Below are 26,827 nucleotides of genomic sequence, written 5' to 3' on the forward strand. Positions count from 1 at the left end.
TGTTAATGCCTTTAAGAGTGGCTTGGATGATTTCCATAATATCCAAGGCTATTGTGATAATAAAATCTATAATCAGTATAGATATGGGTATGTATATTTTATGTGAGTGTATGGAGGGGTCAGTGTGTGTATTATGGATGTTGGGTTTCATTTGCAGGGGTTGAAAAGGATGGACTTTGTCTTTTTTCAACCAGATTTAGCTATGTAACTACTGTATGTAACTATATCTAATACACATTTCAGCAGCAAGCACGTGTAGACATATCACATAGAGTTCAAAAACCCTACCACTGTCAATGGTGCTTAAATCTGCTCCGCTTGGTCCTCTTTCCTAGTAGGTTATTTAAATGATATAGGATGATCCTGTGAACTATTTAAGGCATTTTTATTTGAATTTTAAGCCATGATCACTAAAAAAGGGAATGTATTTCTGCTTCTTTGTGTCAAATTGTGAATGCCTAATATTTTGTTTGCTTCATATAGTGAATAAAGTACCCCCCTTTTGCAACTGGGGGTACTTTATTTATTATAATACACAAGTTTCAGTGTATTATAATAAATAAAGTACCCCCAGTTGACAGAAATGACATCAAAACTCACCGTTTATAACTGATGACATCAAAACTCACCATTTATAAGGATATAATTTACAAGATATTCATGGCTTTTGTGTATTATATTTGTATTAATGTAATTAAGGACCTACTGTGTGTCTATTTCCAACCCTCTGCTATTGTTATGTTAGTATGTTACTGGCTGCAAAATTTCCCAGCTAAGTTTGTAGTTTATTAATGCAAAGCTGAAACATCAGAGACCTATGGAAAATGAAGCACAGGATTTCTCAAACTGTGAGGGTTGTGTGGACTCCTTACCCTTAGTACAATAATATCTAAACCCTCAATTTTTATTTTCTGCTCAGAATTGGCCCTGATTCTAAGGGGGTTATTTACTAAGCTCCGAATATCGGAAATACCCCGAAATCCGAAAAATTCTTGATTTTTTGTGTTATAATAGGCTCACAAAAAATCATGAATTTTTTGGAATTTATTAAACCCAGAGGGCTAAAAAGCCCAAATATAAAAACACTGCATCTCAAACCTGTTGAGGTTGCATAAAAATCAATGGGAACAGTAACCCATTTACTTAGTTCTAGTGAAGGAATAGAATTTCGAATTTCGAATGTTTTTTTTGGCTACTTCGACCATCGAATTGGCTACTTCGACCACGACTTTGACTTCGAATCGAACGATAGTCAAAGTACTGTCTCTTTAAAAAAACTTTGACCCCCTACTTCGCCACCTAAAAGCCACCGAAATGCAATCTTAGCCTATGAGGAAGGTCCCCAAAGGCTTTCTAATTTTTTTTTGGTCGAAGAAAAATCGTTCGATCGATGGATTAAAATCCTTCGAATCCTTTGAACGATTCAATGTATTAAATCGTTCGATCGAACGATTTTTCGTTCGATCAAAATATTTGCGCTAAATCCTGCGACTTCGATAGTCGAAGGATTTACATTAGACAGTCGAATATCGAGGGTTAATTAACCCTCGATATTCGACCCTAGGTAAATCTGCCCCTTTTAAATGTACCTATTATATATACAGGTATGGGACCTGTTATCCATAATGCTTGGGACCATGGGTTTTCTGGATAAGGATCTTTGTAATTTGAATCTCCATGCCTTAAGTCTGCTAAAAAATCATTTAAACATTAAATAAATCCAACAGGCTGGTTCTGCTTCCAATAAGGATTACTTATATCTTATTTGAGTGCAAGTACATTATAATGTCTTATTATTATAGAGAAAAAGGAAATCATTTTTAAAAATCAATGATTTCAATGATTACAATGGAGTCTATGGGAGATGGCCTTTCCGTAATTCAAAGCATTCTGGATAATGGGTTTCCAGATAATAGATCCCATAACTGTATTTATATTTTATACAAGACTGCAAAAGCTCTCCTACTCCTTGTTCTTACAGCAGAGCTCTCAGTTCATGCTTCTCAAACCATTGTTTTGTTTGTTTTTAGCAAGCAACACTAAGGCATATGTTGGTGCTTTAAAAATATGTACAAAGAGATACAGAAGATAATATCATAATAAAGATAAATTGATTTCTGTGTGCTATGCAGAATAATTTAATTTAATTCCCTGTATTGAGTCCAATAACACTATGAATGCAAGAGCACCTAATTTGATTTAAAAAAATCTATACTCTTAGCACAAAGAATGTGTTAATACAGAGTCAGGTGTCAGCATAAAGATCTGAGGATTATGTAATTATTCAGTAAATGATTGTGCCTGCTATTAATGCCTTGTTTGCAACCTCCGAAGGATGACTTTAGTTAGACTGAAATATTTTCTGAAGTAATATAATTTTGGAACAGAGGACCAGAAGCATTCTTTGAATTCTTTGAACCCAGTATATTAGTTTCATGCGTCTGAAAGCCACCTATTACACAATGCCAAACCATCACCAATATTTAAGGCAAAATATAGCACATTTGCCGACTAATGTAACATTAAATGGCTGGTTTCATGAGTATAACAAAAACAAAAAAAAAATCTAGACATACCCATATTTATAATATAGATCTACATTTACTCATTTGCTACTGGCAAGAAGATCACTCTTCAGACGATTTAATTTACTCAGGGGAGCTGCGCCCAATGAGGCCAGTTTAAAAACTCGACTCGGCAGCAAGGCCAAGCAGAGTACTAGGGCAGAAAAAATACACTTCTGGAGCCTTTAAGAGCAGAAATTTGTCTCTCTAGTGCAAAATTGCGCTCTCCTCATTATCGATACACCCCCCCCAAACATCTCCGGCGCAGAAAAAGGTAAGTGTGAGGGGAGAGGAGGGCAGCATTGCAGGGGCTGCCTCAGGCGGCTCCTGCATTAGAAACAGCACTGCATTTTCTTGAATGGGAAAAGCTCTGTATATGCCACACACTTGCATTCCTAAATGATGCTATTTAAAGGCTACACTGTTGGGGCTATTTACCAACATTTAGATTTCCTTTTTTTCATGAATTGTATTTTTTCTTTAAAAACATTTTTCTAAAATTCAAAAATTTATTAAATGGTAAGGAAAGTCGTATCCCACTTGGTGGGTGCCAAATGTTAGGCACCCCCAAGTGAATGTATTTACATTCCTATCAGGAAAAAACTGCACGAGCCCAGTGTTTTTCCAGTGAGTACCATGGAGTGATCCTTTTCTCCAGAGAAAACAACCCCCCAACCATTAGGGATGTAGCGAACGTCGGAAAAAAAGTTCGCGAACATATTCGCGAACTTGCGCAAAAACGCGAGCGGTTCGCGAACGGTTCGCGAACCCCATAGACTTCAATGGGAAGGCGAACTTTAACATCTAGAAAAGACATTTCTGGCCAGAAAAATGATTTTAAAGTTGTTTAAAGGGTGCAACGACCTGGACAGTGGCATGCCAGAGGGGGATCAAGGGCAAAAATGTATCTGAAAAATCTGCCTGTGTGTGCTTGGAAGAGATAGTGTAGGGGGAGAGCTGTTAGTGATTTCAGGGACAGATGATAGTAAGTTTGCTGGCTAGTAATCTGCTTGATACTGCTCTGTATTGGAGGGACAGAAGTCTGCAGGGATTTGAGGGACATTTTAGCTTAGGTAGCTTTGCTGGCTAGTAATCTACTGTTCTCTTTAAACAACTGCCATACGTTGACCTTGTAGGCATTGTTTGCCCAGTTTTTTTGGACGCAGCCACTGAAGCACAGTTGCCATAAAAAATATGCCATATAAATGCTGAAAATAGTCATTTTTCGCCATACGTTGACCTTGTAGACATTGTTTGCCCAGTTTTTTTGGTTGCAGCCACTGAAGCACAGTTGCCAGAAAAAATATGCCATATAAATGCTGAAAATAGTCATTTTTTGCCATACGTTGACCTTGTAGGCATTGTTTGCCCAGTTTTTTTGGTCGCAGCCACTGAAGCACAGTTGCCAGAAAAAATATGCCATATAAATGCTGAAAATAGTCATTTTTTTGGTTGCAGCCACTGAAGCACAGAGGCCAGAAAAATTATGCCATATAAATGCTGAAAATATAAATTTTTTTGGTTGCAGCCACTGAAGCACAGAGGCCAGAAAAATTATGCCATATAAATGCAGAAAATATGCATTTTTTTGGTCGCAGCCACTGAAGCACAGTTGCCAGAAAAATTATGCCATATAAATGCTGAAAATATAAATTTTTTTGGTTGCAGCCACTGAAGCACAGAGGCCAGAAAAATTATGCCATATAAATGCTGAAAATATGCATTTTTTTGGTCGCAGCCACTGAAGCACAGTTGCCAGAAAAATTATGCCATATAAATGCTGAAAATATAAATTTTTTGGTTGCAGCCACTGAAGCACAGAGGCCAGAAAAATTATGCCATATAAATGCTGAAAATATGCATTTTTTTGGTTGCAGCCACTGAAGCACAGAGGCCAGAAAAATTATGCCATATAAATGCAGAAAATATGCATTTTTTTGGACGCAGCCACTGAAGCACAGTTGCCAGAATAAATATGCCATATAAATGCTGAAAATAGTCATTTTTTGCCATACGTTGACCTTGTAGACATTGTTTGCCCAGTTTTTTTGGTTGCAGCCACTGAAGCACAGAGGCCAGAAAAAATTAAACCAGTAGGGTTTGCACCCTAGTTTGTAACGGTGGCGGAGGGAGGAGGAGGACGCTAAAGGACAGCTGTGTGTGGAGTCATGAGGCTTGAAGAGAAGGACAGCTGCATAGAAGTCAGAACAAGTCTTCCGGCGTGCAGTAACCCTCCGAGATCCACCCCTCATTCATTTTAATAAAGGTCAGGTAATCGACACTTTTGTGACCTAGGCGAGTTCTCTTCTCAGTTACAATCCCTCCTGCTGCACTGAAGGTCCTTTCTGAGAGCACACTTGAGGCTGGGCAAGACAAGAGGTTCATGGCAAATTGTGACAGCTCTGGCCACAGATCAAGCCTGCGCACCCAGTAGTCCAGGGGTTCATCGCTCCTCAGAGTGTCGATATCTGCAGTTAATGCCAGGTAGTCCGCTACCTGCCGGTCGAGGCGTTCTTTGAGGGTGGATCCAGAAGGGTTGTGGCGCTGCCTTGGACAGAAAAACATTTGCATGTCTGACGTTACAGACTGGCCAAAGGGCTTTGTCCTTGCAGGTGTGCTCGTGGCAGGATTACTGGCACCTCTGCCCCTGGAATGTTGATGAGTTCCTGAAGTGACATCACCCTTAAAAGCATTGTACAACATGTTTTGCAGGCTGGTTTGTAAATGCCGCATCTTTTCGGACTTGTGGTATGTTGGTAACATTTCTGACACTTTATGCTTGTACCGAGGGTCTAGTAGCGTTGCGACCCAGTACAGGTCCTTCTCCTTAAGCCTCTTGATACGGGGGTCCTTCAACAGGCATGACAGCATGAAAGACCCCATTCTCACAAGGTTGGATGCAGAGCTATCCATCTCCGCTTCCTCATTATCAAGGACTGCATCATCCACGGTCTCCTCCCCCCAGCCACGTACAAGACCAGGGGTCCCCAAAAGGTCACCACTAGCCCCCTGGGAAGCCTGCTCCTGTTGGTCCTCCTCCTCCTCCTCCACAAAGCCACCTTCCTCCTCTGACTCCACTTCTGGCACCTCTCCCTGCGTTGCAGCAGGTGCCTGGGTTCGTTCTGGTGATTCCGACCAGAAATCGTGCGCTTCCAGCTCCTCGTCACGCTGGTCTACAGCCTCATCTGTCACTCGTCGCACGGCACGCTCCAGGAAGAAAGCGAAGGGTATTAGGTCGCTGATGGTGCCTTCGGTGCGACTGACCATATTTGTCACCTCTTCAAAAGGTCGCATGAGCCTGCAGGCATCGCGCATAAGCACCCAGTAACGGGGGAAAAAAATCCCCAGCTGTGCAGATCCAGTCCTACCACCCAGTTCAAAAAGGTACTCGTTGACGGCCCTTTGTTGTTGCAGCAGACGTTCCAACATAAGGAGCGTTGAATTCCAGCGAGTCTGGCTGTCAGAAATCAAACGCCTGACTGGCATGTTGTAGCGCTGCTGAATGTCAGCAAGGCGTGCCATGGCTGTGTAGGAACGTCTGAAATGGGCCGACACCTTTCTGGACTGGGTGAGAACATCCTGGAATCCTGGGTACTTGGAGACAAAACGTTGGACTATTAAATTTAACACATGTGCCATGCAGGGCACATGTGTTAAATTGCCTAGTCTCAACGCTGCCAACAGATTGCTTCCATTGTCACACACCACTTTTCCGATCTGCAGTTGGTGTGGGGTCAGCCACCGATCGGCCTGTGACTGCAGAGATGACAGGAGTACAGATCCGGTATGGTTTTTGCTTTCCAGGCACGTCATCCCCAAGACAGCGTGACAACGGCGTACCTGGCACGTCGAATAGCCTAGGGGGAGCTGGGGGTGCACAGGTGTGGAGGAGGAGAAGGAGGACCCAGCAGCAGAGTAAGAAGAAGAAGAAGACGAGGTAGAGAGCGATGGAGGAGTAGAGGTGGTGGCAGAACCGCGTGCAATCCGTGGCGGTGACACCAACTCCACTGTTGTTGTTGAGCTACCCATTCCCTGCTTCCCAGCCATTACCAAGTTCACCCAGTGGGCAGTGTAGGTGACATACCTGCCCTGACCATGCTTGGAGGACCATGCGTCAGTAGTCATATGGACCTTTGGCCCAACACTAAGTGACAGAGATGCGGTAACTTGGCTCTGCACATGTTGGTACAGGTGTGGTATTCCCTTTTTAGAAAAAAAATTGCGGCTGGGTACCTTCCACTGCGGTGTCCCAATTGCTACAAATTTGCGGAAGGCCTCAGAGTCCACCAGCTGGTATGGTAAAAGCTGGCGGGCTAAGAGTGCAGACAAGCCAGCTGTCAGACGCCGGGCAAGGGGGTGACAGTCAGACATTGGCTTCTTACGCTCAAACATGGCCTTCACAGAAACTTGGCTGGTGGCAGATGACTGGGAATGGGAACAGGTGGTCAAGGTGGAAGGCGGAGTGGAGGGTGGTTCAGACTGGTCAAGGAGAGCAGAGGTAGAGCAGTAAGATGCTGGACCAGAAGGAGTGTGGCTTTTAGTTTGCCTGTTGCCTTTGAGGTGTTGCTCCCAAAGTGCTTTGTGCTTGCCGCTCATGTGCCTTCGCATAGAAGTTGTACCTATGTGGCTGTTGGGCTTACCAAGGCTCAGTTTCTGACTGCACTCATTGCAAATTACAATGCTTTTGTCAGAGGCACACACATTAAAAAAATCCCACACTGCTGACTTTTTGGAAGTGTGCGATCTGGCGGTAACAGAAGTTGGCGGCATTGGCGGCAATGGCGGGTGCGTTGGCCGGCTGAACACAGGTGCCGATACATGTTGTTGCCCTACTGATCCCTGCGGGCTGTCCTCCCTGCTTCTTCTAAGTCTTATTCTCCTACTGCCTCTCTGACTCTCCGTCTCTCCATCTGAACTACCCTCCTCTTGCTCTCTTCTACTAGGCACCCACAAAACATCAATCTCCTCATCATCATTCTCCTCAGATGCATCAATTTCTTCTGACACATCACAGAAGGAAGCAGCAGCGGGGACCTCCTCCTCATCACTCATTATGTCCATCTCTATCGTGTTCTCTGCCAGAATTAAATCTGGTGTAAGGTCCTCATCTCCTTCATCTTCTTCTGGCAATAATGGTTGCGCATTACTCAGTTCAAGAAACTCATGGGAAAATAACTCCTCTGACCCCAGTGAAGAAGGGGCACCGGTGGTGGAGGAAGTGTTACGTGGGGTGGCCATAGCAGTGGAGGATGAGGAGGATGTTGTGGTAAAGTTAGAAACGGTAGAGGATGGGGTGTGCTGTGTAAGCCAGTCAACTACCTCTTCAGCATTTTGGGAGTTCAGGGTCATTGGCTTTTTAAAACTGGGCAATTTGCTAGGGCCACAGGATTGCATAGCAGCACGGCCCCTAGCACGGCCTCTGCGTGGCGGCCTGCCTTTGCCTGGCATTATTTTTAAAAAAACAACAACAAAAACTCAGTTGGTTTTTCTGGAAACGATAATACACACAGCTAGATGGCGGGTTGAAGAAAACAGTGTGCAAATAATGCCTACAAGGTCAACGTATACACTACTACAGCGGTGGATACGGATTACGTAAAATATATGAATGCTGCTTGAAAAAAAGTAACTCAAGTGGTTTTTCTAGAGACGATAATATTATCAATATTTAGACAAAATGTGAACAAGGTCACACAGCTAGATGGCGGGTTGAAGAAAACAGTGTGCAAATAATGCCTACAAGGTCAACGTATACACTACTACAGCGGTGGATACGGATTACGTAAAATATATGAATGCTGCTTGAAAAAAAGTAACTCAAGTGGTTTTTCTAGAGACGATAATATTATCAATATTTAGACAAAATGTGAACAAGGTCACACAGCTAGATGGCGGGTTGAAGAAAACAGTGTGCAAATAATGCCTACAAGGTCAACGTATACACTACTACAGCGGTGGATACGGATTACGTAAAATATATGAATGCTGCTTGAAAAAAAGTAACTCAAGTGGTTTTTCTAGAGACGATAATATTATCAATATTTAGACAAAATGTGAACAAGCTCACACAGCTAGATGGCGGGTTGAAGAAAACAGTGTGCAAATAATGCCTACAAGGTCAACGTATACACTACTACAGCGGTGGATACGGATTACGTAAAATATATGAATGCTGCTTGAAAAAAAGTAACTCAAGTGGTTTTTCTAGAGACGATAATATTATCAATATTTAGACAAAATGTGAACAAGCTCACACAGCTAGATGGCGGGTTGAAGAAAACAGTGTGCAAATAATGCCTACAAGGTCAACGTATACACTACTACAGCGGTGGATACGGATTACGTAAAATATATGAATGCTGCTTGAAAAAAAGTAACTCAAGTGGTTTTTCTAGAGACGATAATATTATCAATATTTAGACAAAATGTGAACAAGCTCACACAGCTAGATGGCGGGTTGAAGAAAACAGTGTGCAAATAATGCCTACAAGGTCAACGTATACACTACTACAGCGGTGGATACGGATTACGTAAAATATATTATGGCTGCTTGAAAAAAGTCACTCCGGTGTTTTTTCTGGAGACGGTAATATTATGGATATTTAGACAGAATGTGAACAAGGTCACACAGCTAGATGGCGGGTTGAAGAAAACAGTGTGCAAATAATGCCTACAAGGTCAACGTATACACTACTACAGCGGTGGATACGGATTACGTAAAATATATTATGGCTGCTTGAAAAAAGTCACTCCGGTGTTTTTTCTGGAGACGGTAATATTATGGATATTTAGACAGAATGTGAACAAGGTCACACAGCTAGATGGCGGGTTGAAGAAAACACTGTGCAAATAATGCCTACAAGGTCAACGTATACACTACTACAGCGGTGGATACGGATTACGTAAAATATATTATGGCTGCTTGAAAAAAGTCACTCCGGTGTTTTTTCTGGAGACGGTAATATTATGGATATTTAGACAGAATGTGAACAAGGTCACACAGCTAGATGGCGGGTTGAAGAAAACAGTGTGCAAATAATGCCTACAGGGCAAATAATGCCTAAAAGGTCAACTTATACACTACTACAGCGGTAGTAAAATAAAAAAAAGTAAAATAAAAAAAAAATGAATATTAAAAAAAAAAATTAAAGTTGGTGCTGCTGAACTACTAGGAGCAGCAGATTAGCACACCAGTCCCACTCCCCAACACTGCTAGACTAATAGCACTGGGCTCTTATAGTAGTAGTAGTAGTAGTAGTAAAACAACAAAAAAATAAATAAAAGCAGTCCTTACAAGGACTACTGTTATTGCAGCAGTCAGCAGATGAGATCAGAAGCAGGACAGCTGCCCACTGCAGCTACATACAGAGCACTGCAGTAAAAGGTAGATTACTAGCCAGCAAAGCTACCTAAGCTTAAATGTCCCTCAAACCCCTGCAGACTTCTGTCCCTCCAATAACAGAGCAGTATCAAAACGATTACTAGCCAGCAAACTTTCAACTGTCCCTGAAATCACTAACAGGCAGCAGCTCTCTCCCTACACTATCTCTTCAGCACACACAGGCAGAGTGAAAAAACGCTGCAGGGCTTCGGTTTTTATAGGGAAGGGGAGTGGTCCAGGGGAGAGCTTCCTGATTGGCTGCCATGTACCTGCTGGTCTGGGGTGAGAGGGCAAAAAAAAGCGCCAACAATGGCGAACCCAAAATGGCGAACGTCGCGCGACGTTCGCGAACTTCCGGCGAGCGCGAACACCCGATGTTCGCGCGAACAAGTTCGCCGGCGAACAGTTCGCGACATCTCTACCAACCATGACAGTCTTTCCTCAAAAAATAAATTGAGTTCTCCAATTTACTCAAATCCCTGTGCAAAGTGGCAGTATCCTATATAGAATGTATAATTTGATATCATTAGCAAATGAGTTCTTACAATGCCAACCTCAAGGTCACTAATAAACAAATTAATAAGTAAAGGGCCAAGGACAGACACTCCACTAACAACACATTTCCATTTACCGCCACTCTTTGTAATCTATCCTTCAGACAATTCGCTATCCAAAAACAAATATGTTTCAGACCAATTTTCTTTAATTTAATGATAGAATCTTTGGTTTGTTTGTAATATCTGTTGATTGGGATACCTCTGACAGAACTGATAGTTTAAAATGTACGTGTTCCTTGACACTAATTAATTACCTTAGAGTTTCTACCATATCATTACAGATGCAGACACAAACTGATATGTATGTAAAATTATACAGTATATTTTTCTTTAGTTTTGTTAACATAGTTAAATTGTTTACCTTATCTATTCTGTCATTGCAGCATTATTTCTGCAAAATGAATAGAAATTACAGAGGGCATGTGCAACTGGGAGCTAATCTAGACCCACCAGAGATTGAAATAAAAGAAATGGAAATGCCTATTACATAAGGTTTACTTACGTGAGAAGGCTAAATTATTGTAAATTAGAATTCAGTCTCCTGACTACTGCTGAGATGCAGAAAGAACGTACAGAATTATAGAAAAACAGAAAACATAATACAGAGCAGAGTACATCTTTAAAGTAATTTTTCTTTCTCACTGCATTAGGAGCCAAATTGGATTGTATGAAAGAAAAAGGAACTTATTATGCTTGTGATATAGAAATTTATATCCAAAGTAAAACCCAGTTATGCATGCTCTATAAGAGAGAAGTGCTAAGCAGACGCAAAAAAGCTAATTTTTGAGTCACAGATTTAGCACATTTTCTGAGTCAATGTGGCTATTTTGTCTACCTAGTACAACTACAGAAAACATTAAAAGGTCCACCTTTCAAAAAAGTGGGACTCAACAAACAGCATGTGTACTGTTAAATACAGCAGGATACAATACTATATTATGAAATGTTGTTGCTGTCTACCTTAAGAAGCAAAGTTGGATACTATATTATTTATGGTTCACTCAGCGCCGCTCTTGTCATGATACAAGATGAGAACTTTGCCTCAGGTGGCAAGCGGCTAGTTACAAGGGGTGGCCAAAAGATGCTCTTGTAACTTTAAGAGCTGAATTTCCAGGTTTTGACACATAAATTTGGCTCCGCTAGTCAGAGGCGGCCAGGCCCATAGAGGTGCAGTACCGGCGTTTGCACACAAGTCTAGTGTTGTGTCAGGTCTAGTCTAGGGGTAGTTAGAAGATGTAGCTGCCCAATGCCCCATAATCATTGCACCCTAGGCAGCTGCCTCTTCTGCCTACCCCTATTTACGGCCCTGACGCTTTTGCAAAGTGCCATATTGTGCTCATTGCACTAGCAATCCAGCCCCCTTTTAACCCACTCCAACACAGATGGTTTCAGTGTGGAGAGGGAGAGGGGGGCGGCATCAGGATCGCCCCTCAGTTCATTTAGCACTTTCCTTAAAGGTATTAATATGGTAGCACTAATAGTGGCTCTAAAGGGTAACATGTAAAGCAAAACATTTTTTTGTGAAATGTTGTCCAAGTGTACCCAAAATGTATATGAAGGGGCAGATTTCTTAAAATTTAAGATTGTGGTTTTTCCTGACTGGAGAAAAAAATCCAAAACGGAATGCAAAAAACCCCACAAATGTACAGAAAAATGTATATATCGGCATCCAAAATAAATGTATTTTTAATTAAAACACAAATTACCTACAGACTACATTCACAGCTTAACAAATGTTAAATGTAAAACCATACAGCAACAAACAAAGTTCTTACCGGAAGCTCATCTGGAAAACTCGCCCTTGGTTTACTTTTAGGGTCTTGTTGTCATATCCATGTAAAATTTCTCCAAACAATGTATCATTTAGACGATCTTTAGGGCGCAGGCACTTGGAGCCTTCACATATATCTGTCAGCAGCAGACAAGACCTGCCATCTGGGGCTAGTCGATATTCCTCTACACAACTTTATAACATTATAAAAATAAAAAAAACACACACAAATGTCATAATAGCAAATTCTGTTGCAAAAGACTCCACACTTTTTGATGGAATTTAACTTTTAGGTACTATAACTTATACGTAATATAATTTATAAAGCATCAAAACATGTTTTGCTTTTATGGAAATGATCAAAATGGTAAAATGACAATAAAATTAAGTTGCTTTAAAACTGTTATATACATTTGTTTTTGTAACAAATTTGGAATTGTGGCTTATAATATTTCTCCTATAAAACTACTTTACCACTGTTTTCATTTATTTGAACATGCTTATTTTGCTTATTATTTATACTGTTATCCCAATCCTACTACCATATATATATATATATATATATATATATATATATATATATATATATATATATATATATATATATATATATATATATATATATATATATATATATATATATATATATATATATACTGTAAGAGTAGGCATTAAACATAAGCCTATATTGCACTTTTAAGTGATATGCACCACACACCAGATATTTCAGGCAGGCGTGCAAGTGTTAAATCACAACTTTAACCCTTAACACTCCCGCACTCTGTACCCCTGCTCATAGCACTTGCAATTTTCTGTCCTTTAATTATTTATGTACCCACTCCCAACCCATATACCCTTTCTTCAGCCCTCCCCTTGCCTCATTCTCAGTCTGTATTTCCTCCTCTCACCCGCAGAACATGTATATAGCACTCTCATTTGGCTCCTGTGGATGAGGGACCATCTGCTGAAGACAAAGTTGCTCACATCCACCATTGGAACCATCAGAGCAATCAATGCCTTTTGAGTAATCGTAACAGCCACTTTCATCTTTCATGGATTTAAGACCTGTAGGGCACTGGGAAACAATAATTGAAATGAGCAATTACTTTCTATCAGAAACATGTTTAAAATATATAATTAATTTACATTTAGACTGTAGTACTAAGACCTCATAAATTATATGAAGTCATTTTTCATAAAAATACACATAGAAGAATGAACTTTTCATGAAAAACCTTCGTAAATAATGTAAAAAAGAAAGGACTTAAAAAGAAAGGCCTGGTACAGGTATGGGATCCATTATCAGGAAACCTGTTATCCATAAAGTTCCGAATTATGGAAAGGTCGTCTCTTGTAGACTTCACTTTATTCAAATATTCCAAATTTTAAAAATTATTTCCTTTTTCTCTGTATTAAAAAAACAGTACCTTGTACTTGATCCAAACTAAGATATAATAAAACCTTATTAGAAGCAGAACCAGCCTATTGGGTTTATTTAATGTGTACATGATTTTCTAGTAGACTTAAGGTGTGAAGATCCAAATTACGAAAGATCCGTTATCCAGAAAAAAACCTGGGTAACAGGCCCCATACCTGTAGGTGAAAGTAGATTGTAAACTCTATATCTCACCATATTCATAGGGCTTCATCCATGTGGCATAGCCCAAACAAGTTTACCATAGAAAGGGCAATAGCACAATCATCATAGTGACATTTTTATAAGTCCCAAAAAACGCTAGCCTTTTTTCCTTTTTCAGGGTGATAGGCTGAAAAATAGCATAATTTTTTTGGGGGGTAACCGGCTTCCCCCCTACATTTCCTAACATATGGGACATAAACTATACACTGGGCTCATGTGTAGGGCAATATAATAACTTTATTTTATTAAGGTTTCCCAGGCTTGTGTAATGTAATGTATTTGCTGCAACATATACTGTACGTCCATTGAACTTAACTTCCCACCGTATGCAAATTCGAAAACGATAGCGCAACTTCGCTTGGCACAGTAATGCTAGGGCAACTTTGCCAGCATTCGGCGCCATGGACACAACTTCGGATTTTAGTGATTTAGCGTTGTCCTGCCGAATCTACGCCTGGTGAAGTATGTGCTGTGAGCGAAGCCATCGCTGGCAAATTTTCAGAAGTTAGTGAATTTGCCTCAATGAAGTTAGCCATTTTCCATTACAGGTATGGAACCTGTTATCCACAATGCTCAGGACCTGGGGCTTTCCAGATAACGTATCTTTCCATACTTTTGATCTTCATACATTGTCTACTAGAAAATCATGTTAACATTAAATAAACCCAATAAGCTAGTTTTGCTTCCAGTAAGGATTAATTATATCTTAGTTTGAGCCATGTCACAAAAACACTTTTGTAATTGCAAAATTTTATTACATACACTGCGAATGTTCACAAACTTTGCAAACTTCTGCAAACTTTGCAAAAAAGTTGTTGAGGTCTGTCAAAAAGGTTGCAAACGGGGGCGGAGCCTGATGCCATGCTGAGCAGACGCATGATCTAGAAGCTGCCACTACACCTCAGAAACATAAGCAATATAGGGCCCACTAACGAGCAATAACACTTATATACAATCAGCCCACCCTAAACTGATAGCCCCAACACCCTCTTTTAGACAGAGAGGCGCTACTATTACAAGCAAAGTTCCCAAAATGATCTCTAGATGACAATACTGCTTTAAATGCTCCTATCACCATTAAGGAAATTGAAATAGCCATCCACCAATTAAGTAACAGTTACAGTCCAGAGTCTTTTATTACCTCATCTACTGGTACTCTTTAATGAGATGCTACAAGGCTTTCCATAGATGGTCGACCAACGGACTTTACACTCTATACGATCTATTGTCCATACAAGGATTTAAATCTTTCCCCCAATTGTGCAATATGTATGCTTTCCCAGCTACGGAACAATTCCATTATAACCAACACTTCCACTTTTATGATTCCAATAGAGCTAAGCTGGAAGGTTCATTGTGCAAATTCTGTTGTCGCAACCCACTTGGAACCAGAAAAATAATATCATTATTTACTCTCAACTATTAGAGACTGCCTGTCCTGTACATGACAGCATGGGAAACAGATTTAGGAGCCCCTATTAGATTTGAGTCTTGGACCAAAATATGTAGTTCTATCAGAAAACTTTCCCCTAATGTAGGGGAACTACAGTTAAGGAAACTGCATACAAAGTGTTGTTTCGTTGGTATCTTATACCCAATCAGAAACATGCCATTAACCCAAACCTCCCTTCTACTTGTTTTAGAGGATGCACGACTGGGGGAGATTATCTCCATGCCTGGTGGCATTGCCCCATTCTATCAACATTATGGACCAAAGTTTACAATATGGCTTCCAAGATAATAGGGGTGACCATTGAACCATCCATGGAATCAGCACTTTTGTCCCTACCCTAAACTAGCCCCACATCTACGCAAACTTGTATCCCAAATACTAGCTACCATGCGTTGGGTCATGGCCTTACATTGGTTGGCTCCCATTCTCCCTATCTTACTGTTATCAACATCCTTATGGTCGCTATGGGAAAAATTTCTTACTGAACTGCCATAGGAATGATTATGTCCATAATTGTCTGTGATCAACCTATGTACTGATATAATTCGATATGTTTAGTCTGGATTATATTATTTCTGTACTTTTCATTTACTTTTTTATGTATTTCTATGATTTTATACATTTGTTAATATATGCTTATAATTATCACAAATAAAGAGTTATAAAAAAAAAAAAGGTTGCAAACATGGCCGCAAATATTCTCAAAGGTGTCTGCGAATGAACAGCTTGTGAAGAGCAATTCACATCACTTTACTTTCCTGACAAAAGGAAGGGGGCTGTGGCAAGTAGTGGATGTTTTAAACACTAAAACAAAATACGGCAATTACAACACCAGAAGCATGATTTACAACGACAAATGAGGATCTCTAAAAGTTGCGTGCATATTGGCGCTATTCTGTTTTTTAACTCAAAAGCAGTCCTTGTACTTCAGCAGAATTGCACCAAGTGCAACTTGCACAGTCTACTCTGATGCAAGTTGCAAGTGTGCTCATCGATGCCAGGGAACAAGGCTGGAACTAGGGGTAGGCAGCAGAGGCACCTGCCTAAGGCGCAACAATGTGGAGGCACTGGCAGGTGAATGTTCAATATCCTTCTGCCTAACCCCAGTTCACTTACTCCTGTTGGCTCTTCCCTCTGAGCATCCACTACACTCTGTCCCTCCCCTACCCTCTAGTTTCCCCTTTTGTTGCCTCCCCGATATTATGAAACACTCAGGGGGCGGGGCTAGCCGACTGGGTTGCCTAGGGCGACCGCTGACTTGGCCTGGCCCTGCCAGGGAACCCTGCATGGCAGTAATGCCAGGATTCTTGCAGTTAGTTGTATCAATAACCACAACAGACTTGAGATTTGCTAGTGATAATATTAACAGTGTTTAGACTTACTTGCCAGGGTAATGGCAGCCGTGCACAGAGACATAATGCTGCTGGCAATCTGGGGAAAACATTGCATTTTGGGAAAGCAACACGGCAATTTGTTTAAAAAACTTTGCCCACTATGCTGTATAAGTAAACAGAATTTCGTGAGCTTAGTTTCTCAATATGCAAGTTATAACATTTACTAAAAAAATCTTTTGTTGTTTGTTGTTGATGGGTTTTTTGCCTTCCTCTGGATCAACTGGCAGATAGGTAGTTAATAAACAAAAAAAAAAAAAAAAAGGTTGAACTCGATGGACATGTGTCTTTTTTCAACCTTACTTACTATGTTACTATGTTACTATGTTACTATGTGTTTGATATGAAAATAAATTTTCTCTCTCTATGGAAATCTTCACTAACATTCCACACCTACTGTATTCATAACAAACACCCTCTACAAACTATATACCCCATCTCATCTCTGCAGCTGTACATGGTGCTGTGAGAAGCTCTCTGCAGTATACCTATTATCGCTAAGCTCTAGAAGTGAAAATTGGGTTCACAGACCTTCTGATGCTCATCAGCACACAGGAACATTACAGCTCATTTACTGCAAACATCGGCACAGCTCCACAACAAGCAGTTATGTATGCACACTCATGTATCTCCAGAGAAAAACAGAAATACCAAATGCAAGCCTTTATTTACAGCAGAAAGCTAAAATAACCTGCAGCCCACCAACTGCTGAATTACCATTCCCAGTGTTCACGATAGCAAAAAAAAATTGAATATGCTACCAGAGGGGCACAGTTAGGGTGCCACCTAAATGTTTAACAATTTAGCAGATATCTGTATCCTGTCTTGATTCATATATTACCTTACACATATAACGTTTAATTCAAGTTCTGAACAAAGATCCCATAAGCATAAACATTTGTATAGGTTAGATCTCAAGGGTCCCCAGACATACAGTATGTCATGTCCAGAGCTGGTCTGTGAAGTCATATATTTGGTGTATTCCATTTGGGGTTACCATTTGTTTATTGTCTGGCACCACTGTAATATATATTTAATTTTGTATTTATTATTTTACCACCATATTCGAATTTAAAAGCACCAACTCAAATGTAAATTCAAATGTTAGATTTATCACACCTCGACCATGGAAACAGTTGTAAATTGACTATTCGCCACCTAAAACCTGCCGAGTTCATTTACAAGTCAATGGTAGAGATCCGTTGAATAGTTATGGGCAAATTTCTGCGTTTCAGCGCAAGCAAATTAATTTGCAAAACTGTGGCAACAATTCCCCAGTGAAAAATTTGTCAAAAGAAATTGTCGCGTGCATAAAAATTGACGCACATCAAAATTATTTTGACGCTCATTGACTTCAATGTGTTTAGCGAATTTTCCACTGTTTCGCGAATTTCACTATAAATTCGCCCATCACTAGCGTTGAAACATTTGAATATGTTTATTGCCTTCTTGATATTCGAGTTTTTTTCCCGGAGGAAAACTCAATTTGAATTCGATACGAATTTTCAGGGTCGGGACTATTAGATCGAATATTTAGGGGCATATTTATCAAAGGTCGAAGTTTGAAGTTAAAAAAACTTCGAACTTTGAATTCGAAAAGACCAACCGAATGAAGGTCGAAGTTTTTTGGGGTCAAAGTGGCCGAATTCAGCCTACTTCGAATCGTATGATCGTACTTCGATCATACTTCGATTCGAAGTTTTTTAACTTCGACCTTCGATCTCTGAAACTCCCCCTATTGCCTCCATACAGGTTCTAGGAGGTCCCCCATAGGCTAAAACAGCACTTTAGCAGCTTTTAGGTGGCAAATGGTCGAAGTTTTAAAAAGACAGTACTTGAAAAAAATGATGATCGAATTTTGAAGTTTTATCAAATTCTAATCGAAGTTGGACTATTCCCTAGTCGAAGTACCCAAAAATTACTTCGAAATTGGAAGTTTTTTTACTTCGAAAATTCACTTCGACCTTTCATAAATCTGCCCATAAATGTTTTCATAGATAACCTCCCATTCGAGTTGTGAGTACATTCGAACTTATTAGAGTAAAACAATTCATATAAATTCAAAATTCGACGTTTGATAAATAACCCCTAAGAACATGTTTTCTTCCTCTCAACTTGTCAAGTTTGTTAAAACAAGTCAATGCTTATGTTCAGCAGGATATATATTCACAGGAGAGATTAATGGGTTCATATATATATATATATATATATATATATATATATATATATATATATATATATATATATATATATATATATATATATATATATATATATATATATATATAAAGTAGTGTAGAGGCCAGCACAACTCGTCAGAAGGTCATATTTGCCTGGGTGCAAAAAAGCCCAAAAATTAAGTAGTAAAATAAAGAAGCTAAGACGTTAGTCGTTTTTTGATCCAAATAAACACCTTTTTTGATTTTGATAAGTCCTGTGAGTGCAAGCTTCTTTATTTCACTATATATATATATATATATATATATATATAAAAAATTCAACGGTTTATTCAAAAAACTCACAGTGTCTCCAGGAGACACTGTGAGTTTTTTGAATAAACCGTTGAATTTTTTGGAACACGGAGTGCTGGTCCTTTCTGACATTTTTTCATATATAACTATATTTGACCTAGCACCCGGCAAAAAAATACAAGTGAAGGAGTGCGGGTATTTTCTACATTTCTGCTATATATATATATATATATATATGTATATATATATTGTACAGGACTCCAGGGGTGGGTCCTGGACAGCAGGTATATTTCCCCTTTATTCAGGTACCTGGAGGGTGCACAGCAGGGCTAATTACTGCAGCAGGAGTTAAGAGAGCCCTGAGAGTTCAGGAAGGGGGTCGGTAGACACATGTGAGGTCTGAAAGAGAGAAGTGTGTTTGGAAACTGCTCTCCTGACTGGGAATCAAAAGCTTTGCAAGACTAGGTGAGCCTGATCCCTGAATGGGAATATGAACTGTTTTCTTTCAATTCTGCTGTGCATGAAAGTGATTGTTACTTTATGCTGAAGACTATGTTTAGGTTGACTTACTTTACCTGCTAAGGATACAGCCTAAGTTACCTGCTGAAGATACAGCTTGTTTGTTTGCATATGGAATAAAAGGACATGTATTCTACTACTGTGTTGTGGCCATAGTGCATGGGCGATCCCACTCCCCCTGAACTTTACAATGCAGGATGCGGGCATTTGCACTACAGAAAAAGCCAAAAAAGAAAATTGCCTTTTAAAAACTGACATTTAAAGGGCCAGGCTCCTGTTTATCATGGAGGAGATGCTACGGCAAGTGGCCATGGCAACAGTGCAGTTGCAGCAAAGCATGGCAGCTCAGCAGAAAGCCACAGAAGTGCAACTGGCTGCACTCAGGGAAGCTACTACAGCTCAAGCCACTGCCCTGCGGGATTCTACAGAGGCACAGTCCAAAATGCTGGCTGAGGCAGTACAACAGCTAGCTCATGGGCGAGAAACAGCAGTGGTTAACCCTAACAGCCAGACAATAATAAGGGCAAGCCATTTCCTGCAAAAGATGATGCCCACAGATGATGTGGAAGCCTTTCTGATGACCTTTGAAAGGACTGCAGAGCGGGAAGGATGGCCCCGAGACAAATGGGCTGGTCTCCTTGCCCCATTCCTGACTGGGGATCCGCAGAAAGCTTACTATGACCTCACCCCTGCAAACGGCCTGCCCTAATAACCGGCTCAAGGCAGAGATCCTTGCCCGTCTGGGAGTGACCACAGCAGTCAGGGCACAGAGGGAGTACAGCTGGAAGTATCGGAAAAATATTCCACGAGGTCACAAATGTATGATTTAATAAAGCTGGCAACAAAGTGGCGGCAGCTTGAGATACTCACCGGTCCACAGATGGTGGAACGCTTCGTGCTAGACCGGTTTCTGAGGTCGCTGCCAGTTGAACTACAGTGCTGGGTCAGTCATGGAGACCCTAAAACAGCGGACCGGCTGGTGGAGATGGTGGAGAGATATACCACAGTGGAGTAGCTTCTACCCCCGACAAGTCATCTAGACCCCGCTCCAACCCGGGCTGCAAAGTTCACCTCCACGGGAAAGAGTTCTTTGCAGAACCCTGGAACCAGCATAAAGGACAGCGAAAAGATATTATCCACTGTCCCTCCTGCAGTACAGCCAGGCCCCCCAACACCCCAGAAGTCTGGGGGTGTGCAGTGTTGGCGGTGCCAGGCATGGGGCCACATGCGGGCTCAGTGTCCCCTACAGGTGGAACCCATGCAGTGTGATGTCCTACGGAGAGTATCCTTTTATGCTCAGCCAGTTTGCATTGCAGATCCTGATTTGCCAGAAGGATGTTTTGAATGTAAAGTGTATGTGAACGGTGTTTCTGGTAAAGCCCTGCTTGATTCGGGGAGTATGGTTACACTTGTACAAGGGAACGTGTAAGCAAAAACTCTCAGTGTTGTTTGCATACACGGGGACACTCGGACATATCCACTACAGCCAGTGACAATTGCCACTGCTTGTGGCACCATTACTCATGAGGTTGGTGTGGTAAAAAAATTGTTGCACCAGGTAATTCTTGGGCGAGACTTTCCATTGTTCTGGGAACTGTGGGGTAATGTACAAACTAAAGTGTCTGAACCAATACAGGTTATGAGTGATAACGACACTTCCACAGAACCCTTAAAAGTAGGGGATTGTGTGGAACTGCCAGAACAAAATGTTGTAAATCATGAAATTGCAAAAAGTGTTCCTGAGGGAAAGGATGGGTCTGAGGACTCAAGTCTGGAGACTAAGGTAACCTCTGAGGGGGGGGGGGATTTTTCCCGTTACAGGTCATGCTTGGGGAGGATGATGAGGAAACATCCTCCCATCCTGTACTTCCAGACCTAGATGTTTCTAGGGGAGCATTTAGTACTGCCCAGATGCAAGATCCTACTTTGGTACATGCCAGAGAACAAGTAGTGGTGGTAAATGGGGTCCCACGAGAGCCTGAGCTTGATAAGCAATTTCCACATTTTGCAGTTAATGGTGACCTCCTGTACCGTGTCACTCAGGTCCGAAATTAGGTGGTTGAGCAGTTACTAGTTCCCCAGCCATTCAGAAGGATGGTACTGGGCTTAGCCCATAATGATATACTAGGGGGGCATTTGGGGGCTGAGAAAACAGAGGCACGTATAGCTGATCGGTTCTTCTGGCCTGGATTGAAGGCAGAGGTAAAAAGATATTGCGCCTCCTGCCCCACATGCCAGTTGACTGCCCCTGGCCCCCACTTTAGAAGTCCTTTAGTACCACTCCCCATTATTGAAGTGCCATTTGAGCGAATTGCTATGGACCTGATAGGTCCTTTGGTGAAGTCCGCTCGAGGACACCAATAAATTTTGGTTATACTTCATTATGGTACCCGGTACCCTGAGGCTATTCCTTTATGGAATTCCTCATCCAAAAGCATTGCTCGCAAACTATTTCATATGTTTACAAGGACAGGTTTTCCCAAAGAGGTCCTTACTGACCAAGGCACACCCTTTATGTCGAAGGTCATGGCCGACTTATTGAAGCTATTTCAAATTAAACAGACCTCTGTCTATCACCCACAAACAGATGGCCTGGTTGAGAGGTTTAATAAAACCCTGAAAACAATGCTAAAGATGGTAGTACATAAGGATGGGAAGGACTGGGATTGCCTGCTTCCAGCTTTGCTTTTTGCCATTCGAGAAGTACCCCAATCTTTTATGGGATTCTCGCCCTTTGAATTGGTGTATGGGCGTCGACCTCGGGGGTTACTTGGTTTGGTAAAAGAAACATGGGAGAGTGAGACCACCCCATATAGAAGTGTTGTAGAGCACATTGCCCAAATGCAGGAGAGAATTGCTAATGTAATGCCAATGGTGAAAGAGCATCTCCAGAAGGCCCAAGAAACCCAAGTAGGGTGTATAATCGGTCAGCCAAAATAAGACATTTCCAGGTAGGGGACAGAGTGGCTGTACTCATCCCTACAGTAGAGAGTAAGTTCCTATCTAAGTGGCAAGGACCTTTTGAAGTTGTTGCAAAGGTAGGGGAGGTAGATTACAGGGTGCACCAACCAGGGAAAAGAAAACCCTACCAGATCTACCATGTTAATTTGCTAAAGCCCTGGAGAGATAAGGAAGCAGTGTCTGCTGGGGCTACTGCGAGCTTTGAAAGACAAAATAAGGTAAATACTATAAAAGTAGCTTCTTCCCTATCAAGGTTTCAGACTCAACATGTTAAGGAGTTTTTGCAGAGGAACAAAGATGTTTTTTTCTGAGATACCTGGGCTTACCAATGTCATAGAGCATGATATAATTACTGAACCCAATGTGAAGGTGTGTGTAAAACCTTATCACATTCCTGAAGCTCGCAGACAGGCAGTTTCAGAGGAAGTAATGAAAATGTTACAACTTGGTGTCATAGAGGAGTCACAGAGTGAGTGGTCAAGTCCAATTGTACTAGTCCCCAAGCCCAATGGGACTATACGGTTTTGTAATGATTACAGGAAGTTGAATGAAGTATCCAAATTCGATGCCTACCCTATGCCTCGGGTTGACAAACTCATTGAGAGGTTAGGACCAGCCAGGTCCTTGATCTTACTAAAGGGTATTGACAAATACCTCTAACCCAAGAGGCAAGGGAAAAAACTGCCTTTTCTACCCCAGAGGGGCATTTTCAGTACAAAAGGATGCCTTTTGGGCTACAGACTGCCCCAGCTACTTTTCAAAGGGCAATGGACAAATTATTGCACCCTCATTTTAAGTACACCTCAGTCTACTTAGATGACATTGTAATTTTCAGCACTGATTGGGAATCCCATCTGCCAAAAGACCAGGCAGTGCTAGACTCTTTCAAAAAAGGTGGATTCACAGTAAATCCAGAGAAATGTGCCCTAGGGATGGAGGAAGCCCGATACTTAGGGTACATTGTAGGCAGGGGAATGGTAAAACCCCAATTCAATAAAGTAGAGGCAATTTCGAATTGCCACAGCCACTGACTAAGAGACAAGTAAGAGCCTTCTTGGGCATAGTGGGCTACTACAGACGGTTTGTGCCCAATTTTGCTACCTTGGCTGCCCCTTTAACAGACTTGACTCAGGGCAGGAAGTCTGTGATGATTAAGTGGAACGACAATGCAGAACAGGCTTTTAAAGAACTTAAGTCTGCATTGTGCCAACACCCCATTTTGGTAGCCCCTGACTTTAGTCGAGAGTTTATAGTACAGACAGAAGCCTCCGATGTTGGCCTTGGGGCGGTACTTTCACAGGATATCAATGGGGAAGAACACCCGATAGCTTTCCTCAGTAGGAAGTTGACTCCTGCAGAGAAAAATTATGCAGTAGTCGAAAGGGAGTGCCTAGCCATAAAGTGGGCCCTGGACTCCTTGCGCTATTACCTTCTGGGAAGATAATTTCATTTGGTCTCAGACCATGCACCCTTGACTTGGATGAGAAAGAATAGAGAGGCCAATGCAAGGGTGACACGTTGGTTCTTAGCCCTCCAGGATTTCAGTTTTAGTGTAGAACACAGACCTGGAAAGCTATACCAAAATGCAGATGCACTATCCCGGGTACATTGATTAGGGACCTAGTTTGCCTCCACCTCCGGATTGAGGCAGGGGGGGGATATGTACAGGACTCCGGGGGTGGGTCCTGGACAGCAGGTATATTTCCCCTTTATATATATATGGTGATTGATATAATGGCACTCACGAAAAAGTTGTCTTTTCTGCCTGGGTGCAATTCCACAAATCGTATGAATCATCCAAGAAGGTAGCCGCACTCGCAGGACTTATAGTGGACAAAAAATGCTTTATTGCAGGTGAAGAAAAACTGACTTTTCGGCTGATACACCAGCCTTTTTCAAAGTGACCCAGAAGTACAAACATCAAACTAAATACAAGATATGGCGTGAAAGCCGAGTGACACCCCAGGATGTGACGAAAAAAGAAAAAGAAAAGCAAGAAAAAAAACAAACAATATACATTGCAAGAAATAAAAAACACATAAACAATATGTACCTCCAATAAACCTTGTGAATTAAAACATGAGTACCTACTAAAAACTTTGTGAAACAATCGTATCATTATTGAGTCTCTCCTACTTTGAGAGGAAGTCTTCAATTAGCGATTGTTAATATTGTAACATTTCTAGATAGTGAATAAAACAATTTTACCTTAATCCCCCTGCCTGGAGATAGTTGTGAAAACAGTGGACAAATCAATAAAAGTACACTTTGAATACTTTCAGCTTGTCTGTGATACGCAACTCTCATAAATGATTTGATAAGTCTTTTACTGTTCATACGGAAGAAGAGTTGTATGCAATCTTGTAGAGAAAGTCAGTTGCTATAAGTTATAGTGTGTAGTACAAAGAAAGTTAAAATCTATGTTTTGACAAGGAATCTCTCAACTGAGACGTCAGTTTGTCTTCACCTGCAATAAAGCATTTTTTGTCCACTATAAGTCCTGTGAGTGTGGCTACCTTCTTGGATGATTAAAAATACATATATATGTGTGTGTGCGTATCAAGAAAAATTAAAGATGGATGAGAATAGTGAAGAGGTAATGTGAAAGTGGAGTAGAATGAAAGACTAAATGGGGAAGGGGAAGGGGAAAGGGGAAAAAAGTGGACACCAGCAGAAAGGGAATGAAAAAAAAGCAGTGGCGTGTGAAAGTAACAAAAAGCTGGCACTGGAGCAGAAACAAAAAAAAAGTTAAGAGAAATGGATAAGAGAGAGTACGGAAGAATGGGTGAGAACAGGAGTGAAGGAGCTTGTAGATTTGATGAAAGGGCCTAGGGAAGGCAGTAACATAAAAAAGGGAAAGGTGAAAAAGCATGGGAGAGCAGAAGGGGGAGTAGAAGACAGAATGATTGGGGAGAGGGGCTGAATGGTCCCTCTGTATCTGCCAGATAGTAAGAGAGGCCTGAGAGGTAGAAAACTCACATCTATATGAAAAAATTATATATTCAGCTTGTTGTTTGTGAGTGCTGCTGAATACACACTGATTGCTTATACAATTTTAGCAACATAAATTGCCAATAATATCGTTCACACCAAAGAGCTCAGTGAATTTCAGTGTGGCAACATGCTAGGATGCCACCTTGCAGATCAGTCTCTGCACTTCCAGAGCTATCCAGTTAACTGTAGGTAAATTCCCACAAACTCACATATAGGGCCACTGAGAACTTAAGCATGTAGTGAGTAAAAGTTGCTTTTCCCCAGTATGACGTTCAAACAGCCACTGGAAGCAATATCGGCTCAAATACTATTTGTTTTGTTGTTTTCATGATTAATGGCTAAAAAGCTGAAAACATGTCTAACATCACCATAAGCAATTTTAAGTTTTAGCTGGGGTGAGGAAAAAGTTGCCATCATTGGATTTACACTTCATCATCTAACAGCGTAACTGATTGGTGGATGAGCAATAATGGGACTATTTTTAATGCTTTGAGGTATGGCCCCTGGTTTAAGTGAAAACTTTTCCAGCCTTCTTATTTTTGCCAATAGTTTAGTAAAGGTCTACCCTGTTTCAGCAAGAATGCAATGCACTGTGTACAAAACAAGGCCCTTACAGAATTGTTTCAGAGAGAGTATAAGCCTGCAGTGACATGCTGTAACTACTGGGGGCACAGGGGGATTCTGCTATGAAAGCAAGGTAGGGCTAAGTAAAATAATGACAATGAGATATTACATAGGCAGGTGTCAAGAAGCGTTTCACAATATCAATGTAAGATGTTTGGTGTATCAGATCAGGCTGCCAGTTGTCTACATATGTGCAGGCCTGGATTTGTGGTGAGGCCACATAGACCCGGGCCTAGGGCGGCACATTTTTGGGGGCTGCATGCCACCCAGCCGCCTGTGCTCCCCAGTGCTTCGGCGCTCGCACGCTGGCGGTTTTGCGCCATTGTGTGGTAGTGCGGGCAGGCGCTAGGACCGCGCAGAGCGCACGGCCTAGGGGCGCCCGCCCAGCGAATCCGGCGCTGCAAATGTGCTGTACAAAAAAATGAACAGCTCTACATAAATATATAAATCATAAATATAAAAATCATAAATATATAAATCCTAATATTTTAGGGAAAACAGA

The 26,827-nt window shown here is 41.2% G+C and overlaps 1 protein-coding gene across 2 annotated transcripts in view; it reads right to left on the minus strand.

The window, feature by feature from the left end:
* The window catches only part of LOC108700042 (astrotactin-2), an 882,685-nt gene that overhangs the window by 316,549 nt on the left and 539,309 nt on the right, over positions 1-26,827 (minus strand). For both annotated transcript variants that reach the window (XM_041574753.1, XM_041574754.1), the window contains 2 exons: positions 13,182-13,348; positions 12,278-12,466 (listed from right to left, as the gene is read on the minus strand). In XM_041574753.1, coding sequence (XP_041430687.1) covers positions 12,278-12,466; positions 13,182-13,348 — 356 coding nt within the window. The remainder of the gene's footprint in view (positions 1-12,277; positions 12,467-13,181; positions 13,349-26,827) is intronic.

Source organism: Xenopus laevis, chromosome 8S, assembly GCF_017654675.1.
Source record: "Xenopus laevis strain J_2021 chromosome 8S, Xenopus_laevis_v10.1, whole genome shotgun sequence".
Taxonomy (NCBI): Eukaryota; Metazoa; Chordata; class Amphibia; order Anura; family Pipidae; genus Xenopus; species Xenopus laevis.